At 40.0% G+C, this 18,271-nt stretch overlaps 1 protein-coding gene across 1 annotated transcript in view; it reads right to left on the bottom strand.

Annotated features, from left to right (window-relative positions):
- Window positions 1–17,050: 17,050 nt before the first annotated feature.
- Window positions 17,051–18,271, bottom strand: part of olfml3b (olfactomedin-like 3b) — a 31,361-nt gene continuing 30,140 nt past the window's right edge. Inside the window, exon 3 of the mRNA XM_039747287.1 lies at window positions 17,051–18,220. Within this exon, the coding sequence (XP_039603221.1) occupies window positions 17,436–18,220 (785 nt within the window). The 3' untranslated portion in view covers window positions 17,051–17,435. The remainder of the gene's footprint in view (window positions 18,221–18,271) is intronic.

The raw sequence follows: 18,271 nt of genomic DNA, 5'->3' as shown, positions 1-18,271 counted from the left end.
AATCACTGAAACCGATGCCTGTAAAAAAGCAGAATATGGTGAATAATTATTTGTTGCATGCACACAAACAGCAGTCTGACTTTTCCTCTCTGTATCATGAAGTCATATTAAGGTGACCCCCTATTGCACTGGAACAAGCTCCAATTGTCCAGCACCGAACTGGGGGTTAGAGTGTTTGCCAATACAGTCTAGTAGCTCTCCCATTAGGCAGCTCCAGAGAGACAAAGACTATCTTTGCTCAATAAGTGTCATCCAAGAACCAATGGTTTGCAGAGAGGGGAGTCCAACTAAAGCCAGTATTTTGCAGTGAGTTCTGTCTCCTATTTCTCCACAGATGTAATGTACTACCAACCAACATTTGGTTTTCTGGGTCCATCCCACTTACCTGTTACCCAACATAAAATAATTTAAATGAAATGGAATTATGAAAAATTCAGAGAAAGTCTGGGGATGTTGTGATCTCAAGATGTACTTCACCTCTCAGTAATGACAAGCCCTGCTATCTCAAATTTATCCCAGGTCACACAGCTACACGAAGCACTGCACCAACAGGTTTACACATCCTAAATGTGTGAATTTACTTAATCCTTGTAACCTGAACTGCTAAGATCGGCTCCTGCCCCTGTAACCCTGAATTGGATTAGTTGGGTTTGAGAATATTATGTTATGTAGTACTATATAAAGTACCTTGGTATGTTGCTTATACAGAAAGGGCACTATTTAAAGTATAGGTCATTTGGTTTAACTGTTTCATCTCATTTATGGAATGATCCTCACTACTCTGCCTCTTTAAATTGCCCTCACTTCTAGGGACATTTCCCACTCCTACTGAAGTCACATTCTTCCCTAGCTGTAAGCTCCCATCTTGCCCCATAGGTCATTTGTAACTCCACACCCTTCTTCCTAGATATGTCATCTTCCTCTTCCTTCTCCTCCGCCTTCTTCTCCTCCTACTGTATGACCAGGCCATCTCATCCCCTTTCTTCATCATATTCATCAAGATAATCTCTGTCAGGCCAACCAGCCAATAACTCCTAAACCCCAATGGCCCTCTTATAATAGCGTCAAGCACCGAAAAACACGCTCAAAAATCAAACAACTATTCCAAAGTGACTTTTAGAGGCTTATAAAAAATTAAAGGTCTGAGGCACTAGAAGCAAGTGCTGTTAATGGGTTTTCAAGTTTTAAATTGATGGAGAACTCTCACAGAATCTAGCGGCACTCATTTAAAAATACCTCAGCGATGTCCACACAAAAGAATGGGAGCAGGTCCCGCTGGAGCACCGAAGATGAGTATCCAAGAGGGATGAACAAAAATAGTTGCCTCTGTACCTCCAGCTGTGATGTGCGGCCAATCAATATGTGCCGTTCTGCCCCATTAATTATTCAGACTGTACTTTTTTTTTCATGAGACATTACTGCTTGTGATTGGGGAAAGGGCTATACGTGGGTCTTGTGTCACAGAGGCACCAAATTGGTTTTCACCCTTCAGACGCCGTATGATAGTGACTGGTTGTCACACACAAACATCACTTTATTCAGCTAATTCAAAGATCATGGAGTCTCTAGACACAGATATGATCTGGTTCACATAAAAACAGCTGCATGTGTGAACAAAAATATCTCAGAGTTTGAGATGCTCTTTCATTTTCCTTTATTGATGTTGGCACATTTTCATAGTATAAAGCATCTCGTGCCTGTTAATCTGTTTGAAGCATAGCCTAAGCTAACCTAACCTAATTCAAACCTTTAAACAATTAAGAAGCCTTCCCCAAAAAACCTTTTCAAGAGCAAAGCATAAAATTGTGCATCAAGTCTCAAAACAATGTTCATGAGAAGACAAGGGTTAAAAATGGGGAACTACTGAAGAGACCAAAACTCTAGATTATTAATAAGAACATGAACGCACATTCACACATGCTCACACCCACATTAGGATCAGGTTAGAGTCGCTGGTTAAGTGAACACACACACCTTTGGCTAATGTGGGTAGAAAACCAGAGTACTGGGATAAAAATCCACACAGGTGTGGGAAATTCATGCCAAACCCAGCATGCTAAATCCATGTAGTAGAACAACTAAATACTGTCCCTATAATTTGTAGTTATTTTTTAATATGTAGTTAATCAATAGTGACAGGAAATTGAGAAGGGTGGCATGCTTCACATTTAAATGTCCTGGATTCAAATCCCAGCCCTGAAGGAATCTGCAGACACCACACAATGACAACTGATTGCAGATTAAAATTCCACTCTCCTGAAGCCATGAGAAAATAACATTACCCACTGCACTAGTGTGTCATCCATGTTCCATAATTCTCTTTAGTAAATACATAACCTGCACAGTTGTGATATTTTTTTACTTAGAGACTCTTTTATGTAGTATTAGTTTTTGATTTAAGATCTAATAACATTTGCTGTTGTCTGCAATATTATGGAGTTTTGAACTAGCAGTCCCAAAATCCCAAAAGCACTTCCAAAAATGCCCACTAGGGGGGAAAACACCATCAAAAACCCAGGCCAGACAGAGCCTCATAGAATTGTTACAAACGTTAAAGGTTTATTCTTAATAAAAATGTTCAGACATAATATGAAGCTCTGTGGAAGACATGAAAGAAGTTGCCTAAAACCAAGGCAATCTAAGGTGAACAAGTCCAAATGACAAATCCAAAGTAAAGTCAAAAAACAGGTTTGAAAATTCAGGAGCATAAGGAAATTACAAAAGCACAAGAACTCACCAACTCCAGAGTTCATTCAAAATGAACCACCAGCAGCTGTGGGAGGCTTATTTAGGGCTATGGGAAGGTCCTGGTGGTGAATGGCAGGAGGCTCACCTCTTGGAAGAACACCCACAAAACTCATGGAACATACTGCCATTTAAAAACACTGATGGCACATATGTAACCAAATAACAGGAAAATATATACATTGTCACAATAACACATCAAAGACATTGAAAAGGTTTGGGGCAGCCATCCATCTATTATGCTCTGGATGCAATTGAGTAATTTTGAAGAGATGTTTAAAGGTTTGAGTCCAAAACAGAACTGAATTGAAAAGGAAAATATGGTGGCTTTAAAGTCCGGGACAGGAAATGATGTCATCAGTAGCACTGGAACCGGAAGTAACATTATCAATGGCACTGGTGTCATAAGTGACATCATCAAAGGCACCTGAACCTAGTGGGATTTCCCATGGATGGTCTGCAGAGGATTGAGAGAGAAAGTCAGTGCAGCTCACCTCCCCCTGGTCTAGCATGGTACTACTATTATTTAGGCTCTCTAACTGCCTCCCAATCACGTGTGTGACAACATATAAGACAAATAATTCATTAATTAATCAATTAACAATCCATAAAACACACACACACATATATATATACAATCCTCCGTACCAGATGAAAGTACAGCAATGGATTACCAGGATAATGGAACGGACCCTTCAAAAACTGAAATAACCCAATTCAGGGTTGCAGTGAGGAAAAATCTAGCCTAGGTAGCAATGGGCTAAAAGTAAGATCTAGATGTGGATAGCTCACCCAGCTCCACTCATAGACATGGGGTTGATTTAGACTTGCCTGTTAACCTAACTAAAATGTCCACAAGGACGTGGGAAAAGTACCAGGAAGGAAACCCACAGAAAAATGTCCAAATTGTGTAAACTCCATCTGCACAATCAAACAGAGAACACTGGTTATCAGTGATATAAGGGCAAATTGCTACACCTCCCTTGTAATTTATGATACATATACAGTTAATAAAGGTGACAAGATGAGCATGCCTCACACTCCAGTGTCCTGGGTTTGAATTGCAAACTGGCCATGTTTGTATGGAGCTTACATGTTCTATCTGTGGAAATTTTGGATTTTTTTAAAGCCTGAGCTCCATCTTTGGGCCTGCCATTGGAGTCTGCATTGAAGGTTAGGGTGCTGAGGGTGACACCAGCCTTGGAGAAACAGATGTGGTGGAGTTCTGGTCTGGTTATTTTCCACATGTGAAATATGTGAATTTATTGTTAATTTCAAGACTCCCCATAAAGGTCAAAGTGGCTGGGTTCAGTTCTGGACCAGTGCTTCTCCAATGGTTCCTATTGTCCAAATGACTTGAAATTTTGCACACTTACTCACTTCCAAAAACAATACATGAATCAATAATCAGTTTCACTAATTGATCAATTAAGCCATGTTAATTAAGAAATGAAATGTTCATATGAAGAAGAGTTCATCAATAGATGGTGCTAGTAACAGATAGAAATATTAAAGAAAGTGTTAGAATATTGATTACAAAATTATACTAAAATAAACTCAAGACTAAAAAGTTGAAAATAATATATATATATATAAATACTTTTTAAAAACCATGCCTATATTAAGTTAAAAAGTGTACTAAAAAGTAAAGAATAAGTCTCTCATACATCACTTGTAAAATAAAAGCGTGGGCGCTTTTCATCAATCAACATTCAAAAAACTCTTCTTAAAATCTTAGCAAAAGCAACCACCTTTTATTTTATGAGTGATGTACGAGAGACTTATTTTTTACTTTTTAGTACACTTTTAAACTTAAGCGTGGTTTTTAAAAAGTATGTTTTAATCAGTATATATTTAGAACTTAAGATGGGTACTCAAACATGTCTTTGATTATGGCTTGTTGGTTGAAATTCATCCTTCTTGGTGTTTACAAGGATGCTCACAGGCTAATAGTGCATCCCAATTCAGTATCTTGTATATACCGTGGAAGGCACAGCAGCTGAGGTTTGCCTCCGTTGTGCTTTAGTAAGACAAATCAAAGTTTTTTATTTAAAATGGATTCTTTTATTAGTGATTTTAATGGTTTTTAAACACGGCCTGGGTGCTTAAATTACTGATAAGTGGTTCGAACGTGAATACATTTCATCACACGGGTTTAGTAAACTAAAGGTGAAGAGTTGTGTCGTAATTAACTAGTGTCAGCTGGGGTGGCCACAAGATAAAAGAGAAGTGATTTAGTGCTAGAGGGGGGAAGAACAGAAGAGAATTGAATGAGATGGCAATGAAAGAGTGATTGTTCATGGGAAGATGAGTTTGGATTGACAAGTATTGCAGGTGGAAAGGAAAGGACAGACAGCACCTGCTCTGCTGATGCAAGTAAAGGTAGGAAGGCAGTTGGCTGCTGTGGAGGTTTCAGGGAGTGACTGTGTTTGAGTCTGTAGGCTGACTTAAGAGATCCAGTGTGTGGTGGAATGTTTTTGGGAAGAAGGTGTCATGTTGAGCTGAGGTGACCGACTGAGGTAGCAGTTCAGGTCTGCGGGGCACTTATTGAGGTGGCAGACCAGGATGCAGCAGGCTATGCAATGAGAAATCCAAGATGATGCCTGCCTTAACATAGGCAAGAAGAATATATCAGGAAAGAGTGTTTTGTATCTGAACAGCATTTATTTATAGGATATTTATGGAATACTTAAGGACACTGTTTTTGAAAAGCATGATTTTAGAGAATAATTATTTATTGATTTAAGTTATGCACTGTTGGCAGAATCCCATTGTCTGTCTCATCTTGAAAATAAATATTGCATTAATTATATGGGTAATTGTTTCAATTAGTCATAAAAATGAATGCATATGAGATCATTTTTGAAATTCTGCGTTTTAATAGATTCTTACTTATCATGCATGTTGGTCGGACATGCAAGTAAGAATTTCACTGTACTCTGCACATGTGTCAGTATTACTACTATGGCTACTACTGCTGCTGTTTAATATTGCATGAATGTATTATCCAATAATAGTTGATAAGAACAATGAAATTGTGAAATTCATTGATCCATTTCCTGAACCCACCTGCTACGTGAGCTAAGCCAGAAATGAGAGCTTGCATAACATCGATCTATTATCCAACCCGTCTATATCCTAACTACAGGGTCACAGGGGTCTGCTGGAGCCAATCCCAGCCAAGACAGGGCGCAAGACAGTAAACAAACCCTGGGCGGGGTGCCAGCTCACCACAGGGAGCGCACACACACACACACTCCCCAAGTACACACTAGGGACAATTTAGGATTGTCAATGCACCTCACCTGCATGTCTTTGGACTGTGGGAGGAAACCCATGCAGACACAGGGAGAACATGCAAACTCCACGCAGGGAGGACCCAGGAAGTGAACCTGGGTCTCCTAACTGCAAGGCAGAAGCACTACCCACTGCGCCACTGTGCCGCCTGGCAACACACAGTTGAAGTTAAAGTTAAAATAAGCATGGTAATAATAAAATAATAAAAATCCTGGAATTCTTCACTTCCCCTGTGTAAAACAGAGTTTAAATGTGCAGGTTTTTCAGCTGGATGATGAGCCACATCTTAGTGAGGACGTCTGGATTCCACAATAAAGCATAAGGGATAGAGGTCTAAAATCTAGGAGTGTACTATAGACCCCCTAATGCAGACAGTATTTTCAATGTGTATCTTTTGAAAAATATTAAAAAGAAAAGCTTACAGTGGGATATTACTATCATGGGGGATTTTAATGTCTGATTATTAACTGTAGAAACCTTGCAATTACTAGAACAGGGGCCTTATTTATAAAGCTTGTGTACACATGAAAAGAGCCTCAAAATATGCGTAGATAACTTCCCATGCAAATACTGGAATTTATAAAATAAAACTTGACTGGGGAATATGTGTATATTTACAGCAACTCTGACCTTTGTATACACAACTTTTCAAAGAAACTGGGAAATAACGACACCCTTGATACAATGGGGCAGCCAAACCATAATGTATATTAGAGCAGAAGAGCAACGGTTAAAAAAGACATTACGAAGTCTAAAAGGCAGTTACAGAGGAAAATTGTGGAAAAGGCAAAAGATGACCCAAGCAGAGTCTTTCATCATTATTGTAGTAAAAGAACTGTCAAGAAGTGTATTAAGAGCACTAAGGTAGAATTACAAAATAAAGTGAAAATTGAATTTTTCTGAAGTTTTCACATGTGAAGAAGTGGATAATCTCCCAGAAGTAACAGGGACTACTAAGGAGGCACTTACTTGTAGACGTAAGACTACTAATGATGTATGCATTTGAGGCTAATGGGAGCACAGGATATGGTTATAAGTTGAAAATGTCATAAGTGAGAATGCTGTGTGGATTTGTAGAGTTGCAAAGCATAGGAACAACAAATAAAACAGTCAGAGTTTCAACAAAAGTGGGATGGATATTTAAGAAATTTCAAGAAAGTAGGTTGAAGTGGTATGGACACGTCATGAGGGAAGACAATGTGAACAAAAGTGTGATGGGAATGACAGTACATGGGAAGAGAAAGCGAGGGATACCAAAAAGGATGTGTTGATAAAATAAAAAACGATTTGAAAGAAAAGAATTTGACATCGAAGAATTTGGGCAAGCAGTGTGGTGTAGTGGTTAAGTGCTTGGACTTAGGACTTCAAACCCTGAGGTTATGGTTTCAAATGCTGCTATTGACCGTATGGGATTATGAGCAAGACATTTCACCTGCCTTGTGCTCCAATTGGAAAAAATAAAAGAAATGTAACCAATTGTAGGTGTCAGCCAAATGAGAAATAAGACTGGGGAGGAGGTGTAGGACCAAGCTGCAAAGAGAAGGTTGATCAGGCCCACAACCTCACATAGAAATAGGAAAGGATTAAGAAGAAGAAGAAAAGAGAGAAGTAGTGCTTTAAACAAACCTCCAGGACCTGATAATATTTAGGGAGTGTAATAATTAAATTACTTAAATTAAACCCTTGATGCACATTTTTTAAAAGTTACTGCACACTAAGCACATTCATAAGGACTGGAAGGTAACAATTATTATCCCATTATATGAAAATTATAGGCCAGTAAGCTTAACATGCATCACAGGTAAATTAACAGAAAGAATTATTAAGAAGATTGCGCAGCACATGGCAAGAGCAGGTGAGCAGTCAGCATGAATTTAGACTGAAAAGGTTGTGTTTAAATAATATGCTGGAATTCTATGACTAGGGGTGCCCAAGTCCAATCCTTCAGGGCTACAGTGGCTGCAGGTTTTTCTTCCTGACATTTTCTTCATCGATGACCAATTTCTGCTGTTAATTGACTTCTTTTCCCTTAATTTTAATTGCCTTTTCTTTTAAGACTCAGTTCTCTGAATTGATTCTTTTTTCCTTAAATAGCAACCAAACAAAAATAAGATGTGAATTCAGCCAACAGATGACCAGCTAAGTTAGGGCTTGGAACTCAAACCAATTTCACTCTAATCAGTGTCTTAATTAGAAGTTGAGTCTTGTTGTTAATTAAACCCATTATTTAATTCCATGGCTTGTTGGTCTCTCATTTTGCCACAGCAGAAATTTCTAAAACTGTTGATTGACCTTTTTTAAGCGCACAGTCAAAATGTTTTGTGCACCTGACCAGATCAACATTACTGAGACCTTCACCTTTCTTAATTTTCAGGTATTGTATGATGGATAAGGATAGCTGCTCATGTGTTATCCAATTTTGTATTTCATTATTGTTTGGCTGCTAAGTAAGGAAATAAAATAATTAAAAGAATCTTAAATAGCAAGTCAATTCAAATTATGACAAAAGAAGTTAATTAACAAAAACTGGTCACTAATTAAGAAAAGGGTTTGAGTGAAAACCTGTAGCCACTTTAACCCTCCAGGATCAGATTTGGACACCCCTTATTGTGAGGAAGGAACAAAATTATGTGATAAGAGTGGTAAATATTAATTTTTTTATGTTGAAAGCATTCATTAAGGTACCACATAAGAGGTTGGCATCAAACAAAAGAGGTGTGAGTTTAAGGTGTGGTGAAAAGGTGGGCACAAAATGAGCTTAAACATCTGGAACAAGGGTTATGGAGCAATTCTTATCAGAATTACCGGTAAGTGATGTTAAAAGTAGTGTCTCTCAGGGGTCACAGCTAGGGCTGCTGCTACTTTTAATACGTGATATATATATGTGCTAGGGGGTTCGCCACCAGCTTGCTTCACTCACCAAACCCCCTAGGCTGCGCTATGTGCCAGCCACTTCGCGCCTCTGCCTCTCGTGTTGTGAAGAGGGGGTCTGAATGCACCCCAAGGAGACGTGGTTGCTCCCCCGAAACCCCCTCTTAAACAGTGAGAAACAATGGGAAACAAATACAGTTTTCTTTTTTTTACCTCCTCTTTGCTTGATCTGCATCCTGTACAGTGCTTTGAACATTTAAAAGCCTGTACAGCAGCTGTCCTACTCTTTTTCTTTTATTTCCGGCCCGGGTGTGGTGAAATCTCTTGGCACAAAGTTTTGTCTCGTGGGACATGACTTCTTGATATTTTTTAGTTTATCATTAAAAAATGGAATAAGGTTCTGCAAATCTAACAACATCACATTAAAGTTCAATAAATTCTGAAAAGAATTATACCAAATACTGTATATGTATGTAGGTTTTAAAAAAAAAAAGCCCGATTTAAAGGGTGCCAAAAAAGTGACATAAAAATGTCACATAAAATTGTAGCACTTGTAAGCTTAGGATTTTATATATAGAGAGTAGATTAGCTATCTACAGGCTGAGTCAAAATTATAACTTTTGAATGGCAGAAACAATTTATTCACAAAACATACTTTATACGTGCAAGATGATTTACAGGAATGTCTCAACCTGTTCGCCATCATACATGGCACATAAATTATATATAAGTATATATATAGCAGTACCATTAGTGTTAACATTTATTTTGACTCACCCTGTATATGTTTGTGTGTACATATATATATATATATATATACTGTGACGGACAGCCGGGTCCCATGCCCGGCTGGGACGCCTCTGATGCATACATCCCGGGGGAGCCATCATGGACTTTGCAATACCTCCCCCGGGGCGCTTGGGGGCAGTCTCCCTGGCAGTGGATTCCTCCTCAATCTCCCCCGTGGCTCCATGGGACATGGAGTCCACCACAGCAGCCCAGTTGGGAGATGGGGTGGCCGCTAGGGGGTGCTGCAGAGATCCAGCCACCACACTGGACGGTTTATCAGCCCCACCCGGAACTGCAATTAAGACCAGCTGGTCAGGCACCTGGATCACTTCTGGGTGGGGCATAAAAGGGCCTGCCTCCCAGCAATCGAGGCCAGAATCGGGAGGAAGAGGACGAGGTTGCCTGGGAGGAGTGGTGGAGCAGGAAAGTTTGGTTTTTTGTGTGTTTGTGCTTTGGACTGTGTTTGGGCTTTGTGGCACGGGGAAGACGTGTCACACAGCTGAAGAAAAATAAAAAGCCTTTGAGTGTGAACACGTGCCTCTGCGTATTCTATGCCGGGTCGGGCGCTATAAAGCGCTTGTTTACAATACATATATATCTATAGATGGTTAAGTTTGCGGGTGATACCAACCTAGGTGGAATGGCAGATAATGTAGAATCAGCCAAATCATCGTAGAGGGACTTGGGCAGCATACAGGCTTGGGCAGATTTGTGGCAGGTGATATTAAATTTAAATGTAAAGTATTACACATAGGAAGTCAAAATGCTTTACACAATAGGATGTCTTCAACTTGAAAATATCCCCTAAGAGAAGGACTTAGGAAATGTAGTGGACTTGCCACTCTCTGCATCCAGTGTACAGAAGCCATTTAGGAGACTAACAGAATATTAAGTTAAACAACACAAAGTGTTGCTCCCTGGACATACAAAATGCACTAGTGAGGCCTCTGCCACAGTACTGTATTCAGTTTTGTTCTCCATTTTACAGCAAGTTGGAAACATTTGGAATAAAATTCATGTGTATTCAAGGTCTGTGCAGTCACTCTTGCCATCAATAGACTGAGTTCAGTAGGTAGATTCTAGAATCTTCTTGATTCATTTCAGGGTGGTGGGAGGCAAAGACTATCTCACCAAGATTGGACAAAACACTGAAAACTGGCCTGGACAGGATTCAGTGCCATCACAAAGACCACCTTCATTCAGACACACATTAGTACATATCCACACAAAGGGCTGGCTCTAGACATTGACTGAATATGAACTGACCAATTAACATAACCTAAATAAATAAATAAAACCTTCTTGTTAATTCCATCTGTGCTTGAGCATGCCTGGTCATAGTAATTTTCATGAAATGGATTATAAAGCTGTTCAGTAAAAATTTTAGGGAATGACAGAAGGAAAAGGCAAGCTTTATTACATCCAGTGACCATTATGGATATCACGTAAATATGGCGCTCTGATGGTAAATTATGGGGTGACCAGATTTTCAAAGTGCCAAACTAGAACTCTTGTGTAGCATTTATACCCACACATAAAGCCCATCCTTGTTGGCTTAGAGGCTCCTTTATGCTATCATCAACAGCAATGGTTCAGGCCATGGAAACAAATAAGAGCAAAAACACTTCCTCAAATGAACTTCTATGATTCCACACAGTGCTTGAAGTGGAAACAAATAAATGGCAGTACTGTCTATTTTTGTCAGCTTCTTCATCATCCTCATGATGCTGTTTTTAATCAACCTCTTCTCATTGGAGTTTTGAGGCAGTCTTTTGTACACGCTGTTATAGCTATGAGATAAGGATATTTTGCCTGAGCAATATTCTCTTAGATGGGCAGTTTGCTAAAATGGGCATATTTTGATATTCTTCAGTTGTTTGTGTATAGCCTGAAATTGGAAATGTTCCTGTCACCTGTATATCTGGCCACTACAGTAAATTACATATAGTGACAGTCCATCCATCCATTATCCAACCCGCTATATCCTAACTACAGGGTACCGGGGGTCTGCTGGAGCCAATCCCAGCAAACACAGGGTACTAGGCAGGAAACAAACCCCGGGCAGGGTGCCAGCCCCCCGCAGTATATAGTGACAGTGAAATAGTAAATCATTATAATCTGCAGTTAATGGAACTTCAAGCTTGGTTTTGTGTAAGTTAAATAGAGCTGACTAAATATTTATTTGCCCAGTGCACAGCAGTTTACACGCCACGTGTACTTCATTCGATCCTAGATAGCCCTTTGTTTCTCTTGCTTGCATTCTATACTTTTACAGGTTAGTACAATTATCTTACCTCTTATGACTTAAAGCATCAGGGAATTTGAAGATGGACGCAGTGGTTCCTGCAAGCACTGAGTGTGACATGCTGATAGAGAGTTGCTGTCAATCAGCCAGCGGCAGAGTGTTCCTACCACATGCACACAGTCCATTGGTGTTTCATTAACTTGTACTGGGGATCTCTTTGCCATCTGTAGGGGCTATTGAAGGTGAAAACGAGGAAAATCTACAAAATATACAAGTGGTATAACCACTGTCAAGGTAAAATTGAAACAGCTGAAGTCACACAGAATGTTTCTCTGTTTTCAGAATGACAAGTTGACAAATTCGCTAATGCTTTTCAATCAAGATTTTGAAATTGTAAAACTATGTACACCATGATCTGTTCACGATATCCCAATGAAAATTTCACTGCCTTGAGAAACGTTCATGAAGAATAAGTGTGCCATTTTAACAAAACTGGTCCACCAGGGCCAAGTTATTTCATGTGGACAGACAGACATGACTGTCCCAATGGGTGCTTCGTGCATTACCTTAAAAAAACATAACTGAACTAGATAAAGTCCAGTGAAGTGTGACCAGGCTGATTTGATGACTGAGAGGTATGACTTATGAGGAAAGACTGAAGGAGTTGAACCTTTTCAGTTTAAGCAAATAGAAATAAAGATGTGACATGATTGAAGTATCTAAAATCGTGAAAAGAATTCATATTGTGCATCTTGTTATTGCAAAGGGACACAGATTGACACTTTGTAAGGGTAAATTTCATGCAAACATTACAGTTTTTTTCTTTCAATAGAACACCAATCACTCAGAGAATAAGTTACTTTTAGGGACATTCAGGCTCAACTTGATATTGTTTTAGAGGAAGTAGGTAGTTAAGATTTGTGAGCTTTGGTGGGCTGAATGGCCTGTTCTTGTCAAAGTTTCTCTGATGTTCTACTTCTAATGTACAATACACATTTAGACATTGTGTAGCATTGTACATTTGTGACTTCCAGGTATTTATTGTCTAGAAACAATTATTTGAGTTCAAAATGTTTGCCAAAGATACAAAAGAGTTCTCTGGCCCAGAAGCCTTGAATATCACCTGTTCATCCATTATAAAACATACTTTATCTAATTCTGGGTTGTTGGATTGAATATACTTAGTGCCACTAAATATTTCAGTGAAGTAAAATGCTTCTTATAGAAAGCAGTTTTAGCCTCCCACCTACTGTGTGCAGAGTAAAAGGCACATTTCAACTAGGCAATGGCTGTGGCTCTTTAAAGCACTGGGGAGGAGGCCATAAATTGAATTATAGTGCCAACTCAGAGACAACTGAAATAACAGATAAAGTGGCAACTGATGTGTGCTGTAGACACAGGTACTCAGACAAACTAATGATTTACTAACCTGAGATCAGGCATCGTACATTTAACATCTGCCACAGTTCATTCCAGACCTGGGATATGACGTCCACCATCTCCCATAGATAAATGGAAGATGCACTTTAAGATAGATAGATAGATAGTAAAAGACCCCACATAACATTGTTATATAGACCCATCTATTCTGATACAATGAGATTCATTAATACTCTTTATTCAGTACAGATATACTGTACCATTGCTCCTAATGTTACATTGCCACCTGCTGGGCATGTGCTCACATATAAATATGCTAAATCTGAAACTATTAAATCAAAGCAGGGTCAGAATGCCAACCATCATTAAAGAAGCACGGCAGGCAATTGAAATCAACAAGCATTTCTTTGTTCGACCCCTCAAATGGAGTGCAGATGTCACCACAAAGTAAGCATATCCAAAGGAAGTGAGAGGAGGCAAGCTAAAAGCTGAAATCGAATACCTTGTAATTTTATGTACTTGGACAGCAAGCACACACATGGAAAACAGGAAGATTTTTTTCAAATAACACATGATGACAGCTGTTTCTTGGTTATCATGTGTGTGTTGATTTTTAATAAATATTCAAAATAAGAAAGCACATACTACAAAGTGACTTCTATAGTGAACAGCATTCAGGCAGACATATATATTGTCTAAATATTCGTACATATATTTGAGTAAAAGCCATGCTGTGCCTCATTCAATTTCAGAAATGCGATCCTGTTATATTAAACCCAATGCCTTAGGTAATTCAACAGAAATTAATGGCATAAATATAAAGGACCTTGTTCTGGCCTCTAAACTTCATTTGCATCTATAGTCACAAAATTCTTTTTTGTGGCTTGCTGTATTGACTTTATTTTTTACTGTTTATATTATTGCTGGGGGCACACAGGCAATCACAACACACCATATGGTTGTAGATTATATGTATTAAGACATAATAAGTCAATCCACATTAAGAAAATTCAGTAGACAACTATTCTAATGGTCTCTAAGCCTTAGTCCCTTTAAGATCATTGTCCAATACTGTTTTAAAATATTTAATGGCAAATCTTTTATTAAAGGTTAGGGTAATTGTTACAGTAATGTTACCTCACATAAGATGGAGTTCCTCCTTGCACATCCAGAAGTGAACTGCTGCCTCTCCATTCAGCATCCCTTTTATTGTAGGTCCTGGTATGGTACTGTATGGATGGGCATTCCACTAGAGGTGGTGGAATAGAAAATGTGGCCAGAATAGGGACCTGGCAAGGATAAGTGAAGTTTCTTACCTGACCAGGAGGCCAGTATAACAGATGGACACTATGGGGGCATCCTGGCCAGGATAGCTAGTGTTGCCTTTCCTGGCTAGTATGCCAGGATGAGTGAATGGCAAGCACTGAGAGGGTGCCTCTTGTGCTCATGTCACTGCCCCATACATTGAGGTACAGCCTTCCCTCTGGTGGATCCATATTTTTGTACCTGCAATGCAACACAGGACTTATGTTCTGTAGTGCTGCCCTTTTGGGTTCCACAGATGCTGCCAGGGAGAGCTAATGGAAGGTGAGTGCTCTGTCTCTTGGGGTGATTCTAGTTGACCAAGAACTGTTTCTTAGATGCAGAGACTGAGTACTGAAGCTACTCCCCAGTGTCGGAGTCAAGAGAGATGGACAAAGCTTGTCTGAGAGAAGTAAAGGAAGAAAAAGTAATACAAAAAGAAATTGTACTGTGTAATATGTGTGGCAGACAACCAGGGACCTTGCACCACTGGGACGCCTGGAAAAAGGAAGGACTGGGAGAGGGGCAATATATTCCCCTGGACTCAAGAGGACAGCCTCCCTGGATTCTATCAGGGCCACAGATACAGAGCTGGGAAGCCCATCCCTGACTGGGTCCATGGCGCCACCATGGGGGGCCTGGATGGTTCCCGATCCATGGACCGCAGCACTTCTGCCACACCAGGAAGTGCTGCCTGAACAGGAACCAGATACACCCGGAGTGGTTCCAGGTGCAAGGGCAGCACTTCAACCAGAAGATCATCAGGGAGTACCTGGAGCACATCTGGGTGTGCCATAAAAGGGGCCACCTCACTTCATTTGGGGAGCTGGAGTCGGGTGGAAGAGGATGGAGCTTGCGACAGGAGGAGTCTAAAGGACTGTGAGCTGTATTGGGCCGAGTATTGTGTTAGGTTGTGTTGTGTTGTGTGCCCAGGAATAAAACGTGTGTGCTTTTTGACATCTGGAGTCCGTGTCTGTCTGTGTCGAGGCTGATCTTCCACACATGGAAGAAGAAGACTAGTTTGAAGTTTTGCAAAATAAAAATTGTAATAAAAATGGTCAAGCTGTACAGAGTTCAGCATCCCAGTGGGCTGATAGATAAAATAATAAAGAAATGACAAGTGGTGATATTCTCAATTAGTTCTTCAATCTGTTAGAAGGCAGCAACAATATGGCGTGCCATTATTCAGGCTTCCGTGAAGTTGCCTGGAAGACAGTCATCATAGGCATCAATACTAGACAGCAATAATACATCAAATCAAGACAGCACTTCAGTAAAGTTCCATCTTAAACTCTGTGAGGTTCCAAAAGTGATTTTCTGCCATAAGCAATTGTTGCACAGAAAGTGTTCCTATGTCATGCCTTAAAAGAGCCTCAGGACTTTCAAACAGTGAGCTCGGAGTCGGTAGGATTGTTTGGAAAGGGCTTCTCTCATGGGGAATAGAAGCAGTAGGCTAAAGTAGATGATGAAGGATGGAGGTGAGAAGGAGTAGACTGTAGATGCCACATAAGGGCAACTTTGCATGTGTCTAGGAGCAAGAAGCGCAATTTGTTGTTTTCTTTGTTGTTACCCTATGTGCTAGCCTTCTGTTATTTCGTTCAGTGAATCGCTTAATGTTTTCTCAGGTAAGCCTGTTTGGGTCTCTGGCCTTATCCACTTCTTTTTCTGGGTTCATATATCCATTCAGAATGTGCCACAGTGACGGACTGGGCGACTGTCGATGCAGGTGAAACTGAGAGATCACTTCAGAGTCCTTCATTCTAGACAAGCTGTAAAATTCCTTTTTCAGTCAGAGCACTCTCTGTGTGACCCTCTACAATAAATAACAGTAGTGAGTTGCCACATTGTTAGTTTCACTTACCTAGTGTTGACATGATTTATTATTTGGATTTTCAATTTACTATGAATTCAACAAGGTGCCCACAGTGCAGCACTGGGATGTTGGCCAATGTTAACTTTGTTGTTTTCGCATTATCTGAGTATCTAATTGTCTTCCATCTTGTGTGAATGGCATGAATTTAGATGGAAGTAATAATACAATTTATGCAATTCATTTCAAATTTCCATTTCAGTTCACATCCAGTTCTTTACATTATGTCCGTGTACAAAAACGTTTTCGTTCTAGCTAGCTGACTACTGTTGTGCTTATTGGGCTGCATTGCCACATAGTGCACAGCCTTGCAGTAAAAACAAGGAGGATCAGTCAACTATAGGCTACTGGAAACTGGTTTATTTAAAAAACAGAAGCAATGTTGACAAGATGTTTTTGGGTAGAGGATTCTAGTATGCTGTACTTCGGATTCAATGGAGCAGCAGTGTGATTTATGGTAATGGATTCAGCAAGAAGATGAGCAGCAGAAGAAACAAATTAACAGGCTAGTCAAGCTAAATGGAGCCCAGGGACAAGTAAAACCAACAAAGTGACCAATCAGCAAGATACAAACTTTATTATTGAAAACAATGCGAGCAAAATGTAAGGATACTGATATTAGCATTTAATGAGTAACAGAAAAACAGATCTGGGGAAATAATAAACTAACTGGTGCAAAAGGTAATGAATAATTACTGTTAAAGTTTAATATAACAATAAGCATTGGCAAAGAAATGACACAAAATGAACAGAAAGATCATCATTTTTGATATGTAGCCTCAATTACAGACAAAACCAAATGGTACCTGTACCCTCACCAGCACTACCTTGGGTGAGTGGCACACCACAAAGGGGGATGATGGGGTAATGATTTTGGTGGTCCCTTTCTGTTTTTCTGCTAAACTGATGAATGGATCTTGCTGTAGTCTGTGGTCCTCACACATCCAGCTTCTGTTTCATGGATAGCTTGTAGAGAATCTGGTAGCCATCATCCCAAGCATAGATCTGTTTTTCATTGGGGTTGTACTTCAGGCTTGAGTGAGAGCCATAACGCTTGGGGAAGTAGACAAGGGGGGCATCTTCGCTGGTCACCATATCACTGACATCAAAAACACATTGCACTCGAGAGCGGCTGGGCAACTTGGTGTTATAAACCACATAGACAGTGCCACAGATTACAAAGGCAGACTCTGCATTCTCCCGGGGGCAAGGTGTGTCCCACATCTGTTCAATATCTAAAGTCTTGGGGTCCATCTTTGCCAAACAGATGTTTTTCTCATTCTCCTTGGTGGCATAAATAGCCCACAAGCCTTCTTCATCTGCTGCGAGGTCAATGTAGGTCTGAGGGGAGAGGCCATAGACTGGCACCTGCTCCTCAGAAGGGAACACAGCACTGTCCACCACACTCTCATTCTTCAGGTCAAACTTAATCACTTGAAACTCCTGGCCTTCTTTGATATAGTAAGCATAGCCGTCATATATAGTGTGCCCAGAGCCAGCCCATGGGAAGGGCAACTTGATTTTCCTGGCGCGTGTCAATCCCAAGGATGAGGTAAGTTCACGTATTGTGGCAAATTCATAGATGACTTGTCCGTGTGAGCTGTTGAAAACATAGACTTTATCTGATTCAGCCACTGGGTCTTTTGTCCATAGTCCTATAGGTCCACCTATCCTCTTGACAATCTTCATGGCCTTGATGCTAGAGATCATATCTCTGCAATCTATAATGAAGACAACAACAGTGAAGAATGAAAAGGTATTTGCATGAACAT

This window comes from Polypterus senegalus, chromosome 3 (genome assembly GCF_016835505.1).
Source record: "Polypterus senegalus isolate Bchr_013 chromosome 3, ASM1683550v1, whole genome shotgun sequence".
Taxonomy (NCBI): Eukaryota; Metazoa; Chordata; class Cladistia; order Polypteriformes; family Polypteridae; genus Polypterus; species Polypterus senegalus.
The sequence above is the reverse complement of the archived record's forward strand: the minus strand, read 5'-3'. Positions and strand labels throughout refer to the sequence as shown.